General features: G+C 41.1%; 1 protein-coding gene across 1 annotated transcript; it reads right to left on the bottom strand.

Annotated features, from left to right (window-relative positions):
- Nucleotides 1-1,666: 1,666 nt before the first annotated feature.
- Nucleotides 1,667-14,094, bottom strand: LOC107557786 (NACHT, LRR and PYD domains-containing protein 3-like). The gene is made up of 8 exons (XM_016241323.1): nucleotides 12,851-14,094; nucleotides 12,640-12,652; nucleotides 11,173-11,249; nucleotides 10,309-10,526; nucleotides 9,856-10,127; nucleotides 9,649-9,753; nucleotides 3,647-3,791; nucleotides 1,667-1,902 (listed from the first exon to the last, which is right to left on the bottom strand). The coding sequence occupies exons 1-8, from the start codon at nucleotides 14,092-14,094 to the stop codon at nucleotides 1,667-1,669; spliced, it is 2,310 nt and encodes a 769-aa protein (XP_016096809.1).
- Nucleotides 14,095-21,488: the final 7,394 nt, after the last annotated feature.

A 21,488-nucleotide genomic window follows, 5' to 3' on the forward strand; every position in this document is an offset into this window, starting at 1 on the left:
TTATAAAAATAAAATGTGTCTTTGTTGTTTTGTTATTTATAAGCCTCAGGGATGAAACAAGAGAGACATTCAACAAGAAAAAGGAAAACAAAGGAGATTTAAGCAAGTTTTGCATGTGGATGAACAATTTTGCACATAAAATAAAGAAATTAATAACATATTCACGAGATAACGATTTTGAGTTTTCGTAATAAAAATAATATCTTTAAGGATTAAACTGTGGGTCATTTTAGTTAAAAATATAAAAACTTAAATCAACACAAAATGTATTGGTTATACTACAATCACAATAAAAGGGCAGCTGTTTCTTCAACAAATTTCAATCAACATAAAAATATTTACAGATAGATGAATTAAAGGGGTCATATGATGCAATTTCAATTTTTCCTTTCTCTATGGAGTGTTACAAGCTCTTGGTGCATAAAGAAGATCTGTAAAGTTGCAAAGACTAAAATCTCAAATCCAAAGAGATATTCTTTATAAAAGTTAAGAGTCAACCACGCCTACCTAAAACGGCTCGTTCTAACACGCCCCCACATGTCTACATCACGATGTGGGAAGATTTGCATAACGCTGCCCAAATGTTCACGCAAAGAAGGAAGGCGTATCTTATTTTCTATGCTGTAGTATTGTTGCAGCCGCCATGTCGTGAAGACGCTGTGTGTTTCGTTGTGAAAGCGAAACTACTTTGTTTGGCCTTCCAAAAGAGGATGATATCCGCTTCGTCATGCCCGGACGCTCCTTCGTCGAATCTGCCGGCCGCCGCTCACTCTAGCCATCCGGCCTCCAGCCTCAGCCCGCCGTGTGTGACGCTGTGTTTCGTTGTGAAAGCGAAACTACTTTTTTTCGTAGGGGATGCATTACATCTTAATATTTTTCTTCTCTTTTCCATTAATTGTTATAATCGCAAACATTAATTTATACGAAGTAGGCCGAGTACAGTTGTAACTTTGCTGTAGGCTACTGCACAAATACTGACCGGAATACACTTGGTATTTGTTTCTTATGAGATGTCTTTATATGTGTGTGTGTGTGTGTGTGTGTTTGTATATATATTTATCAGACCTACAGTGAAATATATTAGTGAAGTACACTGACACATTATATATTGTATCAGTTAATTATTTTCACAGTGTTGGCAGATATTCATTGTTCCACTATCAGTGCAGTAAATTATTACAAAGTGTTACATCTGTGCCACACTGACCACCTAGTTGTTTGCCTGATTTTAGCAGCAACCTAGCTTGCCAACACATCCCAAAAACATGAATATAAAAAACTAATCAATAATTACTACGAAAAAGTTTGCCTTATGATCAGGCAGGAAAAACATGTACCCACCCAAAAATAATTCATAAAAATATATTTTTCCAGAATGTGATCTGCTAATGTGAATGTGCACACAGATGATAACAGTTTAACAAAGAAAAAAGACTATTAAAAGTTATAAAGCAATAGTTCAGATTCATGGATTCAGTAAATAGATGGTCTTTGGAACATTCTCAAATCATGCTGGAGAACACGATCATTAGGTTTTTATGCAAACTTATGGAGTTGTCAGTACTCCATAGTATGCCAGTAATATAATTTGTAGAGAAATATTTAGGAATTAGGAAAATATAAGCAGTGTATATTGAAACTGACTGAGTTCCTCTCTGATTTTTTCTCAGAATTGCTGTGGTCTACTGGGTCCAGACTCCAGTTCATCCACTAGATGAGGTTCCTCATTCTTCAGCAGTTTGTAGAATTCTGCTTTTACAGCAGCTCCTCCAGAGTCAAGAGCATTCAACAAGAGTCTTGTTTTCTCCTGTCGTGGTTCTGCAGCATGAACTTTACTGTAGATTTCATCTGGAATCATGTCTTTGGTCCTCAGACCATCAGCAATAGTCATCACTGATGAAACTCTCCGGATTAGTTCATCTCTGTGTTTTTTTCACAAATTCACATTCTGATTGAAAAAAAAAAATCGAATGACTTATCAGACATGGTTGTTTGTGATAGAAAGAACACCATCAGCAATAGTCATCACTGATGAAACTCTCCGGATTAGTTCATCTCTGTGTTTTTTCACAAATTCACATTCTGATTGAAAAAAAAAAATCGAATGACTTATCAGACATGGTTGTTTGTGATAGAAAGAATAAGGTAATAGCAATGTCTTTAAGTTTATACCTGTGAGCCTTCTGTAAGCAGGAGGTTCTACATCTTGGCCTGATGTTATTGCAAAAAAAAGAAAAAGACATTTGATCTCTGAAAAAAAATCTGTCATAAATACCTTGACAACTTTAATATTTGATGGTACTATTTTATGAACAATTGACATTGGTAAAGACTTTACAGATCATAAAACTGAATTTAGTACAATGGGTTAGATAACAAGGTAAACATTATTTATATAATAATCATATTATTTTTTTTATAAAACAGTATAAATAGTTAATAAAGTTTACATGTAAGGATCAACAATCAGGCATAGATAATTAAGATAACATAAATAAACTGATTCAAATTGATTTAAAAATGCCACCAAAATGAACAAAACTGCTCAACAAAGTCCAGATAGGGGGCCCCAAAAAATGCCCCTGGACAATTAAACTAAATATATTATGCGTGTTTCAATAAAAGTGAAATGTGAAAACGAATGTAAAGTATCAATTCACGTCATTACATTTAGATTGGCGCATGTCGCGTGCAAGTTTCTTTTATGCCTCGCAAATTCTCTCACCCTAAAAAACAAAGAGCAAATATGACGCAAGATATTAACTTTGAAGCTGATTATAACGGAATTGTATTTATTTATTTATGCAAAAGTGCACAACTCGAACCAACATGATTGTCTTTGTAGCTGAAATATGATGTAATTTCCACAAATGCAAAAACATTTTTATATCTATTTTATAAAACAACAGTAATAATCAATATTACAATATCAAAAGCCATAATCAATATAATTAATGTTTTTTTTGTTATAATATTGCAGCCCTAACCTGTAATGAGTTCCTGTTTTTTGTAAATGAATATAACAGTTTATAATATTTTGATTGATTGAAGTAACTGGTTACATTTAAGTATTTGACATAAAAGACAACATAGATACAATTAATAAAGTAATTTAAAAAAATTGCCCTTTTAAAAACTAATTTCCTTAAATGTACAATAGTATGTACTACGCACAGTAGTCTGCCATTGTCAATGACTAAAATAACACAGAAATAACATTTGAAAAAGCAGGTAAGGGCACACCTATGGTTATCATATTTATAGGACGCACAAAAATCAGCAAGAGTTATAAGTGATAGATCTTGTATTGGTTGGTCATTTGTTTTGTACATTTACAGATTGTAAATCAATAAATGTCTTAATTGTTGTGTTTTTGTGGACCCCAGGAAGACTAGCAGTGCTCTTAGGCACAGCTAATGGGGATCAAAACAAATAATACACTAATACAAATACAAAAATAAACAAATGAAATATATTGATCACCTGGGTTTAGACACCAACTAGACACTTTTATTAAACATTGTTCATTAGACTGTTAGAAGATTTGATTTAATGTTATTTCATGACTCAGATTACAATTGCACCCAACTTCATAGCCATGAAAAATTCTTGCATATTGAAATCCATATTTCATGACATTCATTACCTGTGAGAACGATCCGACGTGGTTCCCACACTTCCCTTCCTGTTTTATCCAAAAGACTCAGTCTGATTTCCTTTTTGTTAACATCCACAAACACTTCAAATGTGGGATGATAGTTTGGACCATAATTACACTCAAACGTCTCTGACTGAAAAAAAAAAGAACTGCAAATTGAAGGTAAGAGACAAAATTACTCAAATAATCCTTCAAACAAAAATTACTCATGGTGCAAAATGTGCTAAAAACTTCATAAGTGATGCATAAATCAATAAAAACCAAATCTACACTGAAATTGATAATTATACATTGTACTGAGAATGTCTCGGTTACGTATGTAACCCTTGTTCCCTGAAGGAGGGAACAGAGATGTCACGTCGTGACCGATGAATTGGGATCTCGCTTAGAGAGACCAATCCACTTCGAATGTAAACTAAACGAGCCAATGCACATTGGCATGCAATGATTGCATCCAGCTGCTGCTGATCACAGCGTGAGCATAAAAAGGCAGCCGGTGCAACGCATACCGGGTTTTCACTGAGACAGCGACAACAACTGGCAGTGAGAGGTTTCTGGAGAGGCAAGCAGGTCTACCTGAGTGGCTCCGAAACGTCTCCAAATCAGCTGGACCATCTGGGGATGGAGTCTCCATTCTCCCGGGAGCATTGCTTGTGACAGCTCGTCGGCCGTACTGTTGAGCAGACCCGGAATGTGAATGGCACGAAGTGACCTCAGACCCTTCCGACTCCAAAGGAGGAGGGTGGCGGGTGAGTTGCGACATGCAACGGAAGTGCAGACCACCTTGTCGGTTGACATACGCAATGGTCGCCGTGTTGTCCGTTCGGACCAGGACGTGCTTGCCTCGTAACCGCCCTTTGAAATGATTCAAGGCAAGGCGCACCGCTAACAACTCCAGGCAATTGATACGCCAGTGCAGTTGGGGCCCGTCCATACCCCCGACACTGAGTGCCTGTTGTACGTGGCCCCCCAGCCGGTGGTGGAGGCATCCGTGTAAACCACAGCATGCCTAGAGACCTGTTTTAGGGGCACTCCTGCCCGGAGGAACGCAAGGTCTGACCACGGGGTGAAGGTTTGGCGACAGGCCAGTGTAACTTGGACCCAGTGAGTGCTGCGTTGCCACGCCCACCTCGGGACTCGGCCATGAAGCCAGTGCTGAAGCAGTCTCATATGCAGCAGCCCCAGCGGTGTAACTGCCGCTGCAGCTGCCATATGCCCCAGGAGCCTCTGAAATAGTTTCAGTGGGACCGCTGTCCTGTCCTTGAATTAATTCAAGCAGTTCAGCAACGATCGCACACGTTCCTCTGTGAGGTTTGACCGAATCCAACTCCATACCGAGAAAAGAGATCCCCTCCCAGGAGAGTTTTCTCTTTTCCCAGTTGACCTGAAGGCCCAACCGGCTGAGGTGCGAAAGCACCAAGTTCCTGTGTGCACACAACTGATGCTGAGACTGAGCTAGTATGTGCCAGTCGTTGAGGCATTTGGGAATGCGAACGTCCTGTTCTCTCAGGGGAACAAGGGCTACCTCCGCAACTTACGTGAAGACATGGGGCGACAGGGACAGCCCGGAGGGCAGGACCTCGTACTGATATGCTGGGCACTCCTGCCCGGAGGAACGCAAGGTCTGACCACGGGGTGAAGGTTTGGCGACAGGCCAGTGTAACTTGGACCCAGTGAGTGCTGCGTTGCCACGCCCACCTCGGGACTCGGCCATGAAGCCAGTGCTGAAGCAGTCTCATATGCAGCAGCCCCAGCGGTGTAACTGCCGCTGCAGCTGCCATATGCCCCAGGAGCCTCTGAAATAGTTTCAGTGGGACCGCTGTCCTGTCCTTGAATGAATTCAAGCAGTTCAGCAACAATCGCACACGTTCCTCTGTGAGGTTTGACCGAATCCAACTCCATACCGAGAAAAGAGATCCCCTCCCAGGAGAGTTTTCTCTTTTCCCAGTTGACCTGAAGGCCCAACCGGCTGAGGTGCGAAAGCACCAAGTTCCTGTGTGCACACAACTGATGCTGAGACTGAGCTAGTATGTGCCAGTCGTTGAGGCATTTGGGAATGCGAACGTCCTGTTCTCTCAGGGGAACAAGGGCTACCTCCGCAACTTACGTGAAGACATGGGGCGACAGGGACAGCCCGGAGGGCAGGACCTCGTACTGATATGCTCGTCCTTCGAACGTGAACCGCAGAAATGGTCTGTGGTGTGGAAGGATTGACACATGACACCCTTAAGGTCACACGCATCCTTCAGGTCGATCGCTGCAAACCAATCTTGGGGACGGATGCACCCAAGGATGAGTTTCTGCGTCAACATCTTGAACGGTAACCGGCGAAGGGCCCGGTTCAAGACATGCAGATCCAAGATTGGTCGTAACCCACCGCCTTTCTTGGGTACAATGAAGTAAGGGCTGTAAAACCCTGTATTCATATCGGCTAGAGGTACCGGCTGTATTGCATCCTTCGCCAGTAAGACTGCGATCTCTGCACGCAAGACAGGAGCACCTTCACTGTCGTGAAGCGGATGCCACTGAACTAGGGGGGGATGCCGGGTGAACTGAATCGCATAGCCGAGGCTGATGGTCCGCAGAAGCCAACGAGACGGGTTGGGTAGCACTAGCCAGGAACCCAGATACCGTGCAAACGGGACCAGCGGAACCACCGCCGTACCTGTAATGGGGAAGCGAGGTGGAACGCAGGGACCCAACTCGGGCGGCTTGTGAGCGGACCGAAGAGGGGTCTGAGTGTGTGGTGCAACTCTTACCTGGTTCCACAGTTTGGCAGAGGGTGCGTGAGTAGGGCCTTTGTTGATGCTCTCAAACCGCCCGCTGCTGCCTGCTGGCGATAGAGGAGGATGAGTGTGGTCTGGTGCTGGTCCGTCCGCGACTCTCCGTGCCCTTCTGGGACCCAGGGACAGAGAAAACCACTCTCTCGTCGAGATTTTCCAGATTCTCCACTGGCTCTCCTTCAGGGGAGGGAGAAGTGCTTTCACCATCCCCCAAAGAGCAGCTTCCTCCCTCTCTGGGTCGCCCATCCAAGGGCCTCTTGTTTCTCTCACCGCCAGGTTTGACGCCGGCCTGGATGGATGGGACGGCCTGCCTACGCCCCAGCTCCACGGCGCCGCTTGCTGGAGGCTGCTGCGGATGCAACGCGGGAGCAGGGGCGGACGCAGGGGGCCGCCCTCGGCGACGAGCAGGCTGGGGCTGCTGGGCCAAGCTCTTGACCGCGTCGGCGAAGAGGCCGGTCTGGGACACAGGGGCATTAAGGAACCGAACTTTGTCGGCATCCCTCATATCAACCAGACACAGCCAGAGATGGTGCTCCTGGAACACAAGTGTGGACATCGCATTACCCAGAGAACTCGCGGTGACCTTCGTTGCTCGGAGCGCAAGGTCAGCAACGGTTCGGAGCTCTTTCAGAACTTCCGGATCATGACCACCCTCATGCAGGTCCCTCAGTGCCTTGGCCTGATGAACCTGCGGTAACGCCATAGCTTGTAAGGTGGAGGCAGCTTCTCCACAGGCCATATAAGCATCGCCGGACAGGCCAGACGAGTATCTACGGACCCGGGAGGGGAGGCACGGTTTGCCCTGCCAGGTGGAGGCGGCATTAGGACACAACTGCATCGCAACCGATCGTTCCACAGGGGAGACCCCCGCATACCCCCTAGCTGCACCACCGTCGAGAGTGGTGAGGGAGGAGGAACCAGCAGGTCGATTTCCAGCAGTAAAAGGTGCTGTCCATGACCTGGTGAGCTCCTCATGCATTTCCGGGAAGAAAGGCACCGAGGCAGGGTGCTGAGAACCAGCGTGAGCCACCCCGAGAAACCAATCGTCCAACCTCGAGGGCCCGGGATGCGGTGGAGGTTTCTACTCGAGCCCTACCCTCTCGGCGGCCCGGGAAAGCATAGGATGAGTGTGGTCTGGTGCTGGTCCGTCCGCGACTCTCCGTGCCCTTCTGGGACCCAGGGACAGAGAAAACCACTCTCTCGTCGAGATTTTCCAGATTCTCCACTGGCTCTCCTTCAGGGGAGGGAGAAGTGCTTTCACCATCCCCCAAAGAGCAGCTTCCTCCCTCTCTGGGTCGCCCATCCAAGGGCCTCTTGTTTCTCTCACCGCCAGGTTTGACGCCGGCCTGGATGGATGGGACGGCCTGCCTACGCCCCAGCTCCACGGCGCCGCTTGCTGGAGGCTGCTGCGGATGCAACGCGGGAGCAGGGGCGGACGCAGGGGGCCGCCCTCGGCGACGAGCAGGCTGGGGCTGCTGGGCCAAGCTCTTGACCGCGTCGGCGAAGAGGCCGGTCTGGGACACAGGGGCATTAAGGAACCGAACTTTGTCGGCATCCCTCATATCAACCAGACACAGCCAGAGATGGTGCTCCTGGAACACAAGTGTGGACATCGCATTACCCAGAGAACTCGCGGTGACCTTCGTTGCTCGGAGCGCAAGGTCAGTAACGGTTCGGAGCTCTTTCAGAACTTCCGGATCATGACCACCCTCATGCAGGTCCCTCAGTGCCTTGGCCTGATGAACCTGCGGTAACGCCATAGCTTGTAAGGTGGAGGCAGCTTCTCCACAGGCCATATAAGCATCGCCGGACAGGCCAGACGAGTATCTACGGACCCGGGAGGGGAGGCACGGTTTGCCCTGCCAGGTGGAGGCGGCATTAGGACACAACTGCATCGCAACCGATCGTTCCACAGGGGGGACCCCCGCATACCCCCTAGCTGCACCACCGTCGAGGGTGGTGAGGGAGGAGGAACCAGCAGGTCGATTTCCAGCAGTAAAAGGTGCTGTCCATGACCTGGTGAGCTCCTCATGCATTTCCGGGAAGAAAGGCACCGAGGCAGGGTGCTGAGAACCAGCGTGAGCCACCCCGAGAAACCAATCGTCCAACCTCGAGGGCCCGGGATGCGGTGGAGGTTTCTACTCGAGCCCTACCCTCTCGGCGGCCCGGGAAAGCATAGGATCTCTGGATCCGATTCAGTCCCAGAGGGCGGCAGCGTAGCCGAATCTTCCTCTCCAGAGAGCTCTCCCTCTGATGCAGTGATCGACATCCAGTCGTCGGGAGGAGAACCGAAGGATACCGCTGGTACGCTCTTTGAAGAGGGCCCAGCACGTTCCTTTGGCAGCTCAACTGGTTGCGAAGCGCTAGAGGAGCGATGGTCCCCCGAGGGTTGGTTCCCTGAGGGGTTTGTCACCTCTGTAACCCTCAGACCGCCCGTGCTACTGCCCGAAGTAGTCCACGCCTGGCTGCCACCAGGACGAACACTAGATCGCGGCAGAGACAAGGGAGCTCTGCCCCCCTGGAGGAAACGGAGCCTGGCCCGCAGCTCCGAGATGGTCATCTTCCCGCAATGGGAACATGACTCATCCACGAATGCCACCTCAGCGTGTTTAATGCCCAGACACGTGAGGCAGCGATCGTGACCATCACCCGGTGCCAGGTAACGACCGCATCCAGAAACGCACGGGTGAAACGGCATCTTTAAAAAGACGATCCGTCGTCTTTACAAAGACGCACCCGCTTATTTTACTCTTTTAGAGAAATTGGCTCTTTTAGGGAAATGCTCTTTTACGTGCTGTTTTACGTGAAATAGCCACTTGCAGCACGACAGGGGGTAGTGCAGCCTGAAGTGCGCAACCCACTCGACACAGGAACGACCACCGCTGAAGCGCCATCCGCCAACACAAAACGTTCCAGAGAGTGCGCTAGACTCGTCACACACAAAGCAGTTTGGTAGGAGCAGAACGATGTTGTCGCTCGGCTCCTCAGCGAAAACCTGGTATGTGTTGCACCGGCTGCTTTTTATGCTCACGCTGTGTGCATTGGCTTGTTTAGTTTACACTCGAAGTGGATTGGTCTCTCTAAGCGAGATCCCAATTTGTCGGACGCGACGTGACTTGTAGTGACCGACTGAAAGGGAACAAATATTTTATTCTTTTGCAATTATCTTAATATAATGAATAATGTTCAAATCAAATATGATGTTACCGCCGGCTGCACTGTAGATTCTTCTGGTTGACAACACAGATGGTATTCTGATTCCGGAGTAAGTGAACACTTTGAACTGGTTTTGATGTGTGTATTCTCTGTGTGCTGGTCCTTTACCTTGAGAGAGAAGAGGAGACTGTGAAAAACAAAAACAAAAAAAACTATATATATATATATATAAATATATACGTATATACACACACACACACAGTATAATGATACCTTTGACAGTGGAACGTTCCACGGGAGCAAATGGACATCCAGTATGTTTTCTCTCTGTCTCACAGTTATTGGTCGCAGAAAGAGAAGTACTTGGGCAATGACAGGGGAAGGAGGAAAGATCATCCTTTTTAAGAGGCCAAAGTGGGAGAGATCTCTGATGTCAATCATCACATGAGTTTCAGTCACTTTAAAAGGTTTCATTATTTCTACATTACCACCAGTGAAACGTGCTACAGCCAAACTGTCTTTGTTTTCCTCTGTAAAGCACATATCATTTACAATTTTCATTGTTGTCATTTTAAAATGTATTCAACAGGTTTTCACAATAAAACTGAAAGCTCATGTATACCCTTAAATATCTGGCTACAGATTCAAATAGTTACAAACTTAACACTGTATCATCCATTTATCTATCATAGGATGTAAAAATGAACCTACCACAGAATATTTCACAGTGAGGAAGATGCAGTCCTGAAATTGAACCATTAAAACAATCAATGTTGTACAAGGGTCCTGCAGGCTTCATCTGACCCAAACCATCTAAAAGACCAGGATTCCATGAGACAACTCTATATAGCACCTCTCCTTCACTCTCCATCACAAACACAAGGCTGGTCAGATTGCACAGAAACTGACCAGCATGTGGACACACAAACCTGGAGGACAGATAAAACAATTTCATGTTTAAGTTATAACTGCCTTTTATTATGTATAATATACAGTGTAATTCAAAAGATTTGAGGGTGTAAGGGTTTTAGTAAAATTAATGCAACTAAATCCAAATAATTTACAATTTACCAAAAACAGGAAAGAAGTTATAGCAAAATAAATTCAACAATAGTGAGGCAAAAGTAAAGGAAAAGGGAAACTGCAACAGTGAGTGGAAAAAGAAAAGAAAGGACAATTTGATACTGTAAACTCCTTAAAACTGTATTTTCTTATAGTATCTAATAAAAACAATGTTCAATGCCTGTATATATTCTTGCGTTTGTCCTCATCATCTCTCTGAACATGTTTAGGTGTGAACACTTCTGCATCTTCTGAGGACTAAAAGGAAAGGAATAGTTTATCATCAAAACTACTCATTTATTACACAATCAATTTATGCAAAAATTCTTAATCAAATTATTAATAATTAATAATTCTCTGAAATCTAGTTGATTATACATCAACTAGATTCTATCCAGCGATTACAAATATTCTGTTCATAAGCATGTGCAATAAAGTATCACTTTATCTGATACTGTAAACTCCTTAAAACTGTATTTTCTTATAGTATCTAATAAAAACAATGTTCAATGCCTGTATATATTCTTGCGTTTGTCCTCATCATCTCTCTGAACATGTTTAGGTGTGAACACTTCTGCATCTTCTGAGGACTAATGTAAAAAAAAAGGAAAGGAATAGTTTATCATCAAAACTACTCATTTATTACACAATCAATTTATGCAAAAATTCTTAATCAAATTATTAATAATTCTCTGAAATCTAGTTGATTATACATCAACTAGATTCTATCCAGCGATTACAAATATTCTGTTCATAAGCATGTGCAATAAAGTATCACTTTATCTTTTGTTAAAATGTTATCTCTTTCAACCCATCTCCAGATTTACAATAATACATTACATAAATATATTTAAAAAAAAAATCTTAATCATTAGAATGAATTATAAGAATTTACTTAGTAGAATTGGTAAATAATTATAATCCTGACTGTATCTTGTTATTATTGTGGATTGCTTCAATATATCACTGACTATTTAATCCTGCCATCAAGTGTGTAATGTTGTTGATGTTTAGCGATTCATACAAGTGTTATTTTTTCATGCTTAATGAGCGGATTAGCACCGCTACGCAGAGTTGCTACTCACTGATTGTGCAGATGATTCATCTCTATGTGCAAGTAAATAATTATCAGAAAAGCAGAAAGAATCTCGAAAAGCTGAAGAATCTGAACTCTTTCCAACTGTCAGACAAAAAAATAAACACTATATAAAGAACAACTGTCATAAATAAGTAGGGCTATTTTAAACCTAAAAAATTCCATTACTTCCAAAGCAAGGCTTATTTGCACCCACTGGAAGTTTTTATTTTTCCCAGGTGCATCCAGTTATGAGTAAGATCATGTGAATACACTTACTGTTTTCTCTCTTCATCTTCAACTTTTCTGTGACTCTCTTCTCACCTGGCTGAATCAATACTGTTTTCCCCAATCTTAATCATTAGAATGAATTATAAGAATTTACTTAGTAGAATTGGTAAATAATTATAATCCTGACTGTATCTTGTTATTATTGTGGATTGCTTCAATATATCATTGACTATTTAATCCTGCCATCAAGTGTGTAATGTTGTTGATGTTTAGCGATTCATACAAGTGTTATTTTTTCATGCTTAATGAGCGGATTAGCACCGCTACGCAGAGTTGCTACTCACTGATTGTGCAGATGATTCATCTCTATGTGCAAGTAAATAATTATCTGAAAAGCAGAAAGAATCTCGAAAAGCTGAAGAATCTGAACTCTTTCCAACTGTCAGACAAAAAAATAAACACTATATAAAGAACAACTGTCATAAATAAGTAGGGCTATTTTAAACCTAAAAAATTCCATTACTTCCAAAGCAAGGCTTATTTGCACCCACTGGAAGTTTTTATTTTTCCCAGGTGCATCCAGTTATGAGTAAGATCATGTGAATACACTTACTGTTTTCTCTCTTCATCTTCAACTTTTCTGTGACTCTCTTCTCACCTGGCTGAATCAATACTGTTTTCCCCAAGCTAATGAGAATAACATTCAACACTGATTAATGCTGCAGTCTATATAATATATTTTATAATAAAAAAATATCATAGTATATAGAAATAACTTTTACACAGTCAGAGTCCCAACTCTGATGTGTAAGCAGCAACAATAGTAATAATGTATATTGTCATGTGTTTATGTGTCAGAACAGGCAGAGCCTGAAATTCACTCACTACAGCTCTTTACAGCAGTACAGTTCAGGTTGGAGCATCTGCAGATTATGAGACGTTTCATGGATTTTCAGGTTTCTGATGTGTTCACAGCACTTTAAAACATATTTTAACACCCAACAGTCTGTTCTTTTCAGAGGCATATTAGACAGATCTATTAAAACCAAATGTTCCAAAACTTTCCCAATGAAGCTCTTCTCATGAAGCTCATAGAGACAATGGAGAGCGAACAGCATGTGTTCATTTTGATATCTCTGTGAACACTGATTGATCCATTCCTTAAGCTGGGTTTCTATGTTAATTGAAAGGGTCATGTTGTGCTTTTCAAAGAATGAGGACATCCATTCTTTCTTACAGAGACCACAGAGGAACAGAATCACTGCATGCAGCAGATTTGCATGTCTTACTTCTACATCTGCTTTAGAAAAGTCTCTATCAGACCAAAAGGACAAAGCCCATCCTCTCTCTACAGTGTGAAGCAGCTCTCTCACTTTCCTCTGAGACTCTTCTTCATCCAGAAGGACATAGTAGAGAGCAGTGAAGAACTCCTGAAAGCTGAGATGCATGAAACTGAACATTGTCTCCTGGTGGATTTTTCTCTTTAAGAGGAACTTATGCAGGAATGGATTGCCAGCTGGGTCTGAAATTGTGTCATAAACAGTTTTTTCATCAAACAAGACTTGTTGTTCCAGCATGCCTCTCTCTGCCAGCTGACCCAGACTCCTCAGCAGGCTCGGGACAGACTGACTCAAACCCTGGCAGTGATAATCCAGTAGAGTGGACACAAAGTCAACGTAGATAGAGGTGGTGGTTTCCAGTCCACTCATCATATCTGCACCATCACTGAACCTCTCTCGCATAACCATGCAGATGATCCAGCAGATGACAGGGATGGAGCAAGCAGTGATGAGAGTTTGATTTACTCTCACACATTCATAGGCTTTCCTGAAGAGCTCCTCATTCTGGAAGAACTTCTGGAAGTACTCCTCCACCCCCTTCTCAGAGAAGCCCATAATCTCTGTGAAACGCTGAGGTCCTTTGAGCAACATTCCCTGTGGGACCTCAGTTCTAGTAGTGATCAGCCGGACAGATCTGAGCAGGATTTGTTTATTAAGAATGGAACAAACTATGACCTCAGGTGGGGCTCTCTGGAATTTGGATGATATGCAGTGTTCACAATGCATGGATCTAAGTTTATCAAATCCATCAATGATGAAGAGCACTCTCTGTGATGAGTTCTGTAACATCTTTGAGATTTGATCTAATGTTAAACCACAATTCCAGCTCAGGAGCTCAATCAAGTTCATCTCCTCAGAAATACACTTCAGCTCTTCACACCTCAGGTAGAAAGCTAGATTAAAGTGTCTAAGGTAATGCTTTCCAGATGCCCAGTCCAACATAATCTTTTGAGATATGAATGATTTTCCACTACCAGAATTTCCTTGGAGAATGACAGTTGCTGGATAATACAGATGTATGTCTGACTTATTAAACAACTCATCCACACTGATATTCTGAAAACGGCCTTTTTTATTTTTCTGAATAATCACAGGTTCAGTGTAGAGGGCAGCCAGTGAGACTCTTTCACCAGAGAGGAAACTCCTCTCATTCCTATGCTCATATTTCCGTTTGATTGACTCCTTGTACTGCAGTACTAGAGAAAAACAGAAAACATTATTTATCCCCCACAATGTTAAATTAACTGGAGAATAATCACATAATAAAGTCATGCTGAGATGAATGTCTTGCTAAACACCACTGAACAGACAACAGAACAGACAATTCTTTTGAATCAAGAACGGAGCTTTTACAAATGACTGAAGTTTAACTTATTGCACTGAATTACTAAATAACCTGAATTTTAATTTCTGGTTTAATAATCTAAATAAATATGACCTTCAATGTACAAACTGCTTGGTAAAGATCCACCATGTATCAAAAAAGAAAACGGTTCACTATATCACCAACGTATATCAGCTTTCAAAATAGTGATATATACGTTTTTTCAGATGGTGATTTATTTCAGCAATCAAAGTATTGTTCTCATATTAAAAAGTCAGACTATTAATCTACCATGTATGACAATAACTGAGGTTTTTGCCTGGCCCTGATTAAAATGAATTGGTTAGAGCTCATGTCAGCTGGAATAAGGGCAGGTAGAGATCTCATAACCTGAAGTCCTTTGAGTTTCTTAGTGCAGACACAAATACAGCAGCTAATTATAATGTTCATCAGCAATCAAAGCAGAGCTCTCATTTTTTAAAAAGACAATATGAACCTACTGTGGGTTATAGGGAGTTGTTCAGTCCAGTCATGCTCTCCATATGGAGGGAAACTGCGCCACTTGATAAAAGAGAGAATGATGAGTGTTTAAGCATCTCATGAACATGAAGTAAACAGACACACAAAACATTGGTTGAAAATAAAGAGCTTTCAAGTGCTTTTTAGTTCACCAAGGTCTCATTATATCAAATACACATTGTAGGAAACTTCTCATCACTTACATGATAATATGACTGAAGTTTCATCATTGTGTCTGGCCCTGATTGAAAAGAACTGGTTAGAGCTCATGTCAGATGGAGTAAGAGCTGGAGTGCAATTTAATCTGATGTTGATTTAGCAGAAAATGTTTTGTGCCCAATGCTTTTTATTCTAGTAAAGACCCCATAATCTGATTTCCTAGGACAATGAGTTTCTTAGTGCAGACACAAACACAAATTCAATGTTCATTAGCAATCAAAGCAGAGCTCTCATTTAAAAGAGATAATATGAACCAACCATGGGTTGTAGGAAGCTGTTCAATCCAGTCATGCTCTTCATATGGTGGGAAACTGCGCCACTTGATAAAGAAAGAATGATGAGTGTTTAAGCAATTCATAAACATGAAGTAAACAGACACACAACATTATTAAAGGGCTTTCAATTGCTTCTTAGTTCTCCAAGCTCTTATTAGGAAATTTCTCATCACTTACATGATAATATGACTGAGGTTTCATCATTGTGTCTGGCCCTGATTGAAAAGAACTGGTTAGAGCTCATGTCAGTTGGAATAAGGGCAGAAATGCAATTTGATTTGAGGTTGATTTAGCAGAAACAATTTGCCCTTACTCTGATAGATACCTGATAATCTGAAGTTCTTTCAACACTGAAAAAACTCAAGGGGAAGAACAATGCAAGCATTCTGTTCAGAGTAAAGGCTCAGTCACATTTACCATTTCTCAGTGAAACTTCCAATAGGAATCCACACAACTGGTAAGACCTTAGAAGTCCCGGTTGCTATAGAAACCGTCAGCGTTCTGAGACGCACGCTTAGGACTGCGCATGCACATTGGCTGGTCTAGCATGAAAAATAAGCTGTTTTTAATGCTATTGGAGCATAAGAAACAACATTTATGAGACAGTTGTTGTCAGATTTCATTGGTGATTGCAAATACGAAATTTAATCGTAAATTTGGTGAACAGTTTTGGAGAATTTGATGTTTCCCCATTCAAAGAGATAGACGGTACACTTGCATGCCCGAAAGGCGTTTCAAAGATGGCCGCCGAGTGAAATGACTAGCCTTAAAGGGACTTTGGTTTATCTCAATAATTGCGAGTTTGCCAATTCTGAGGAAAAAAAGCCAGAAGTGTGGGATATAAACTCATGATTCTGAGCTGAGGGAAAAAGGGAGAATGACAAGTTGATTTATGACGAATTGTGAGATATAATCTCGGGATTTCGAGAAAAAAGTCAGAATTTTGAAATATAAACTCTTCTTTTATTATTATTAAACTATTCTTTTATTCCATGGCTTCCATAGACTGCTACTTTATAGCTGTCACTATGACGTGGTGTAATCGGCTGTTAGCATCACACTGGTTCCCTCGACAAAAACCCAATAGGATTTTTCCATGGCTTTTGGATTATCACAAAAATAAGCTCTGTATTCAACCATAGTTTATGATACTTACACATTTTGTCTATCAAGATAATCTTCACAAAATAATATAACTTTTGTGAATTTTGAAGCCTGAGTACAAGCGCCAGAACTAAAAAGCTCATCTTGGCTTTAAACTAACTACACCACGGTCACTTGCCTTCAACGTCACCACCACCATGCTTCTGACAACTTTTTGGATCATACATATATTGGATTATAAAATATACATATCTATCAAGGATTTGTTGACTTTTAATGCACCTTATTTCAAATGTACAGAAAAGGGTGTGGATCCTGCACCTAATTATTGCAATCTTAGATATGTTTGCTCCTATCAATATTATTTTAGTTATGTTATATATATATATATATATACTATTATAGTTTTTATTGATGTTTTGAATAAACTTTTATTTGTTTATTTTTTCAGGTTTAATTGTAATTTAAGTTAACTTTTTTGGGCATTTCATATGTGCTTTATTTATGATTATTTTATTTTTTCACTACTTACTATTTATTAATTTCATTTCAGTTTTAGTTTGGCTCTAGTTTTGTATTTATTCCAGTTTTTATATGAAAACGTTAATCTTTTATGAAACTAATATTGCAAATTAATTATTTTACATTTAAATGATATATTATATACATTATAACAGTGCCCTGCTGACTACCTTAGATGTTTGCCTGATTTGTTCAACAACCTAGCATGCTTAAATGTCCCATATTTGATAACTTTAATTTAATTACAACAGGTAGAGTTTGTTTCAAGCAGGGGGAAAAAAGAAAAAGAAAAGTGTAGACTACCCATCAAAAAAGACATTTGCAAATATCTTTGCATTATCGTGTGCTATGCAAAGTTTACTATTCAAATTTACCACACTGAGAAAAGATGCTAATATCAATGTGCACGATTGACAAAGTTCCATTCAAGGAAAGTCGGTTCTCTCGGCAACCATATTTGTATTTGTAGCAACTCATAATGTAATAAAATGTTCATAATATAATTTTCTCAAAATGTAATAAAATCTTGAGGTCATAATGTAATAACAATTATTAAGGGATAGAGATATAGAGATAAATGCCCAAATGAATCTCAGACGTGAACATACTTTGCTTAATCTTTTCATGTACAAATTAATTTCGTTTTAGAATTAATTTGTTCATGAATGGATTAAGCAAAGCAAATATGTTCACGTCTGAGATTCATTTGAGCATTTATATAGAATAACTAAACTATAGCTGATCTTTAGTGAGGGGACATTGTTCCTCTTAACATCATGAAAAAAACCCTTTAATTAAAATTCTGAATGCATTACAGATAGTCTAGTATGTGTGCAAAGAGTGCTCCCTTTATCATTTCAAATGCACTGAGCCTGTCACTCATCTCAGTTCATCGTTTCAATGGACATGTCTGTGATTAGCTACACTGCTCAACGCTGCAAACATTGTAAACAGAAACATCTGATGCTCTCCAGAGTGCACATGCAAATATGCACAGAAGAGTTTGCCAAATATGTTATTATTACAGTTTCAACTAAGGGTGCTCTTGTTTTAGTTTTTTGTGAGTGTGATTAGCTCCCTAAACTGGGCGTGACACGAGAAACTGCTTTCTGTATGGATTTAATATGGAATGTTGCTTAAATACGGGAACAGTTGGCAATCTTACTTTGCATGTTTTAAACACGAAGATTATGTTCTTACTTTGGCCATGCATTAAATGCACATCCTTGAAAGAGCGCAGTTTGCTGACATATGTACTTTAAAGTTCTCGTGAACCGGAAGTTGCTGCCGACTGGATTTCAGTGTGGTGATGAATTTCCAACTGAAACGGAATATTGAGTAGAGGACGGGGTTTTATTTTTGCGCTCCTCCTCTCATGTCTCACTCACAGCAGACTAATGGTCGGAGGGGCATGGTTAAAGGAACCCTCCACTATTTTTGAAAATAGGCTAATTTTCCAACTCCCTTAGAGTTAAACAGTTGAGTTTTACCATTTTCGAATCCATTCAGCCGATCTCCGGGTCTGGCGGTAGCGCTTTTAGCTGTAGCTTAGCATAGATCATTGAATCTGATTAGACCGTTAGTATCTCGCTCAAAAATGACCAAAGAGTTTCTATATTTTTTCTATTTAAAACTTGACTCTTCTGTAGTTACATCGTGTATTAAGACCGACGGAAAATGAAAAGTTGCGATTTTCTAGGCCGGTATGGCTAGGAACTATACTCTCATTCCGGCTCTCCCATACTCTCATGCTGCTGTACCATGGGTGCAGCAGGCGCAATGATATTATGCAGCGCCTGAAAATAGGCTAACTTCCATCAACATAACCAACGTGACCACCTGCTTGCACAGGGAGCGTGCTGGGGACTATTTTCAGGCGCTGTGTAATATCATTGCGCCTGTTGCACCCATGGTACGACAGCAAAGTTCCTTGATTATTACGCTGGAATGAGAGTATACACTCTTAAAAATAAAGGTGCTTCACGATGCCATAGAAGAACCTTTTTGTCTAAATGGTTCCATAAAGAACCTTTAACACCTGAAGAACCTTTCTGTTTCACAAAAGGTTCTTTTTGGCGAAAGAAGGTTCTTCTGATTATAAAAAGGTAAGAAAGAGATGGTTCTTTAAAGAACCTTTGACTGAATGGTTCTTTGTGGAACCAAAAAGGGTTCTTCTATGGCATCGCTTAAAGAACCTTTTGAAGCACCTTTATTTTTAAGTTCCTAGCTATATCGGCCTAGAAAATCGCAACTTTTCATTTTCCGTCGGTCTTAGTACACGACGTAACTACAGAAGAGTCAAGTTTTAAATAGGAAAAATATAGAAACTCTTTGGTCATTTTTGAGCGAGATGCTAACGGTCTAATCAGATTCAATGATCTATGCTAAGCTGCAGCTAAAAGTGCTACCGCCAGACCCGGAGATTGGCTGAATGGATTCGAAAACGGTAAAACTCAACTGTTTAACTCTAGGGGAGTTGGAAAATGAGCCTATTTTCAAAAATAGTGGAGTAATCCTTTAAGCATATTCTGCCCAAGCGTCAAACTGACGTCATCAGAGAAGGCATGCCATTCCAGAGCGGAAGCAAATGATCAGATTTTGATTAAAGATTACCAAAACAAACATTTATTTTTTCAGTGGAATAACTTGCACAGATTAATTGTTGACCTTAAGAAAAGCAATGTGCGCTAACAAAATAAATATTGTAAATTTTGATTTCATGTGGACTTTAACATCTCAGGTAATGTCCATGGTATGATGACAACAACAGTGGTTACATATAAATATATTTTAATTGATCAAAATTATTGCTAGGAACAATTCAGTTGCGCCCCTACTAAATTCTATGTACTTGAATTGAAGGCATTTTTTATAAACAAATTTGGAAAAAACAAATAAAAGTTTCCCAAGTCTAATGTAGTCTGGGATAGATTGCGTTATCTACCTCAGGCAACAGCAGCACAGAGCACAAGTTAAATGAACAATTATTCACTTTAATACAAGTTATAACATGAATGTACATCAGAGGATATGTTGGAAAATTAAGTACAACTCGCGCATAATTTCTGTGCCTATGAGCAGTTTTAACCAGGGAAATCATCAGTATAAGCCTGTCTTAAGCCTGGAATACACTACATGACTTTTAAAATATGAAAAGATTTTTAAAACACTAGGCACTTCCGTTTGGAATTCACCCATTCACATATTGTTTTAATTTTTCATGCGTCTCCTAGCAACACTTGAACATCTGGTAGTGTGTGATTCCCAGTGATATAGTGTATGATGGCCAGTTTTCCTTTGTCACTATTTACAAAGTTGGTAAGTGTATGATGCATAGTGTTTTAAAAATCTGTTCAGATTTTAAAAGTCATGTAGTGTATTCCAGCCTTTACTCAGAACAATGTAGAGGTCGTGCACTGGAGGTTGGCTGGTTTTCACAACAAAACCCGCCTAATTGCTACTCAAAACTAGCCGAATGGCATTTCGAGGGGGCTCCCCCGGTATTTATAAAAAATATTAATAATAATAAATAAACAAATAAAAATCGAGTTCGGGGGTAAAATACACGTTTTTTTGGCGGGGTTCCCCTGGTCAAATTTGCATTCCAGTGGCTAACTATCACATTATTTGGGGTCGCTTCAACCTGCGAACATGAAAAACAAACCGCAGCAACAGTGTTAAAGTAGCCCAATTACGCGGGAAATCCACGGACTTGTTGGCAACACTGGCTGGAGGAGCCGCCCGCGGTATCAAAGTAACTGCCACATACCCAATCACGAGCATAAAATCATGACCCCACACGCTATTTTTATAGAATCAAATAACTAACTAAAGCAAACGTAATCGAAAAATAAACCCTTGACCATACATCATACATCTTTGGGAAAAGGGTATTTGAAGTGTAATTTGATATTTTAGTTTGGCTCACTTCCCTTTCCTGCAAATGGAGAAGGCGAGGTTTATTCACTAGCCGCCAAAGGGCGAAATAAACGTTTTGGCTTCACTTTTCAGGACGTGTGCGGCACACATCTCACTATATTGTTTGCGATTGTGATCGCTGAATAAATACACTTACTCAATCGCTGTTGTTTTAATAGAGAAACAGCCTATTGCAATTATGGAATTAGTGCAATTACTAGGACTTTCACTGTTATAATATTTTTTCGTTTGTTTGAGCTGTTTTCATAATGTAGACAGAGAGATTGCACAAGTCTTTGGTG

Source organism: Sinocyclocheilus grahami, unplaced genomic scaffold (genome assembly GCF_001515645.1).
Source record: "Sinocyclocheilus grahami isolate Dianchi unplaced genomic scaffold, SAMN03320097.WGS_v1.1 scaffold620.1, whole genome shotgun sequence".
Classification (NCBI taxonomy): Eukaryota; Metazoa; Chordata; class Actinopteri; order Cypriniformes; family Cyprinidae; genus Sinocyclocheilus; species Sinocyclocheilus grahami.

Bases quoted from the DNA above. Each gene is read 5' to 3' on its own strand.
- LOC107557786 (XM_016241323.1), bottom strand. From the start codon at position 14,094: ATGTTACAGAACTCATCACAGAGAGTGCTCTTCATCATTGATGGATTT. The intron at 10,128-10,308 runs GTAGGTTCATTT...TGTGCTTTACAG, and splicing joins TCACTGTGAAATATTCTGTG to AGGAAAACAAAGACAGTTTG. The intron at 3,792-9,648 runs GTAACATCATAT...TTTTTTTTTCAG, and splicing joins AATCTACAGTGCAGCCGGCG to TCAGAGACGTTTGAGTGTAA.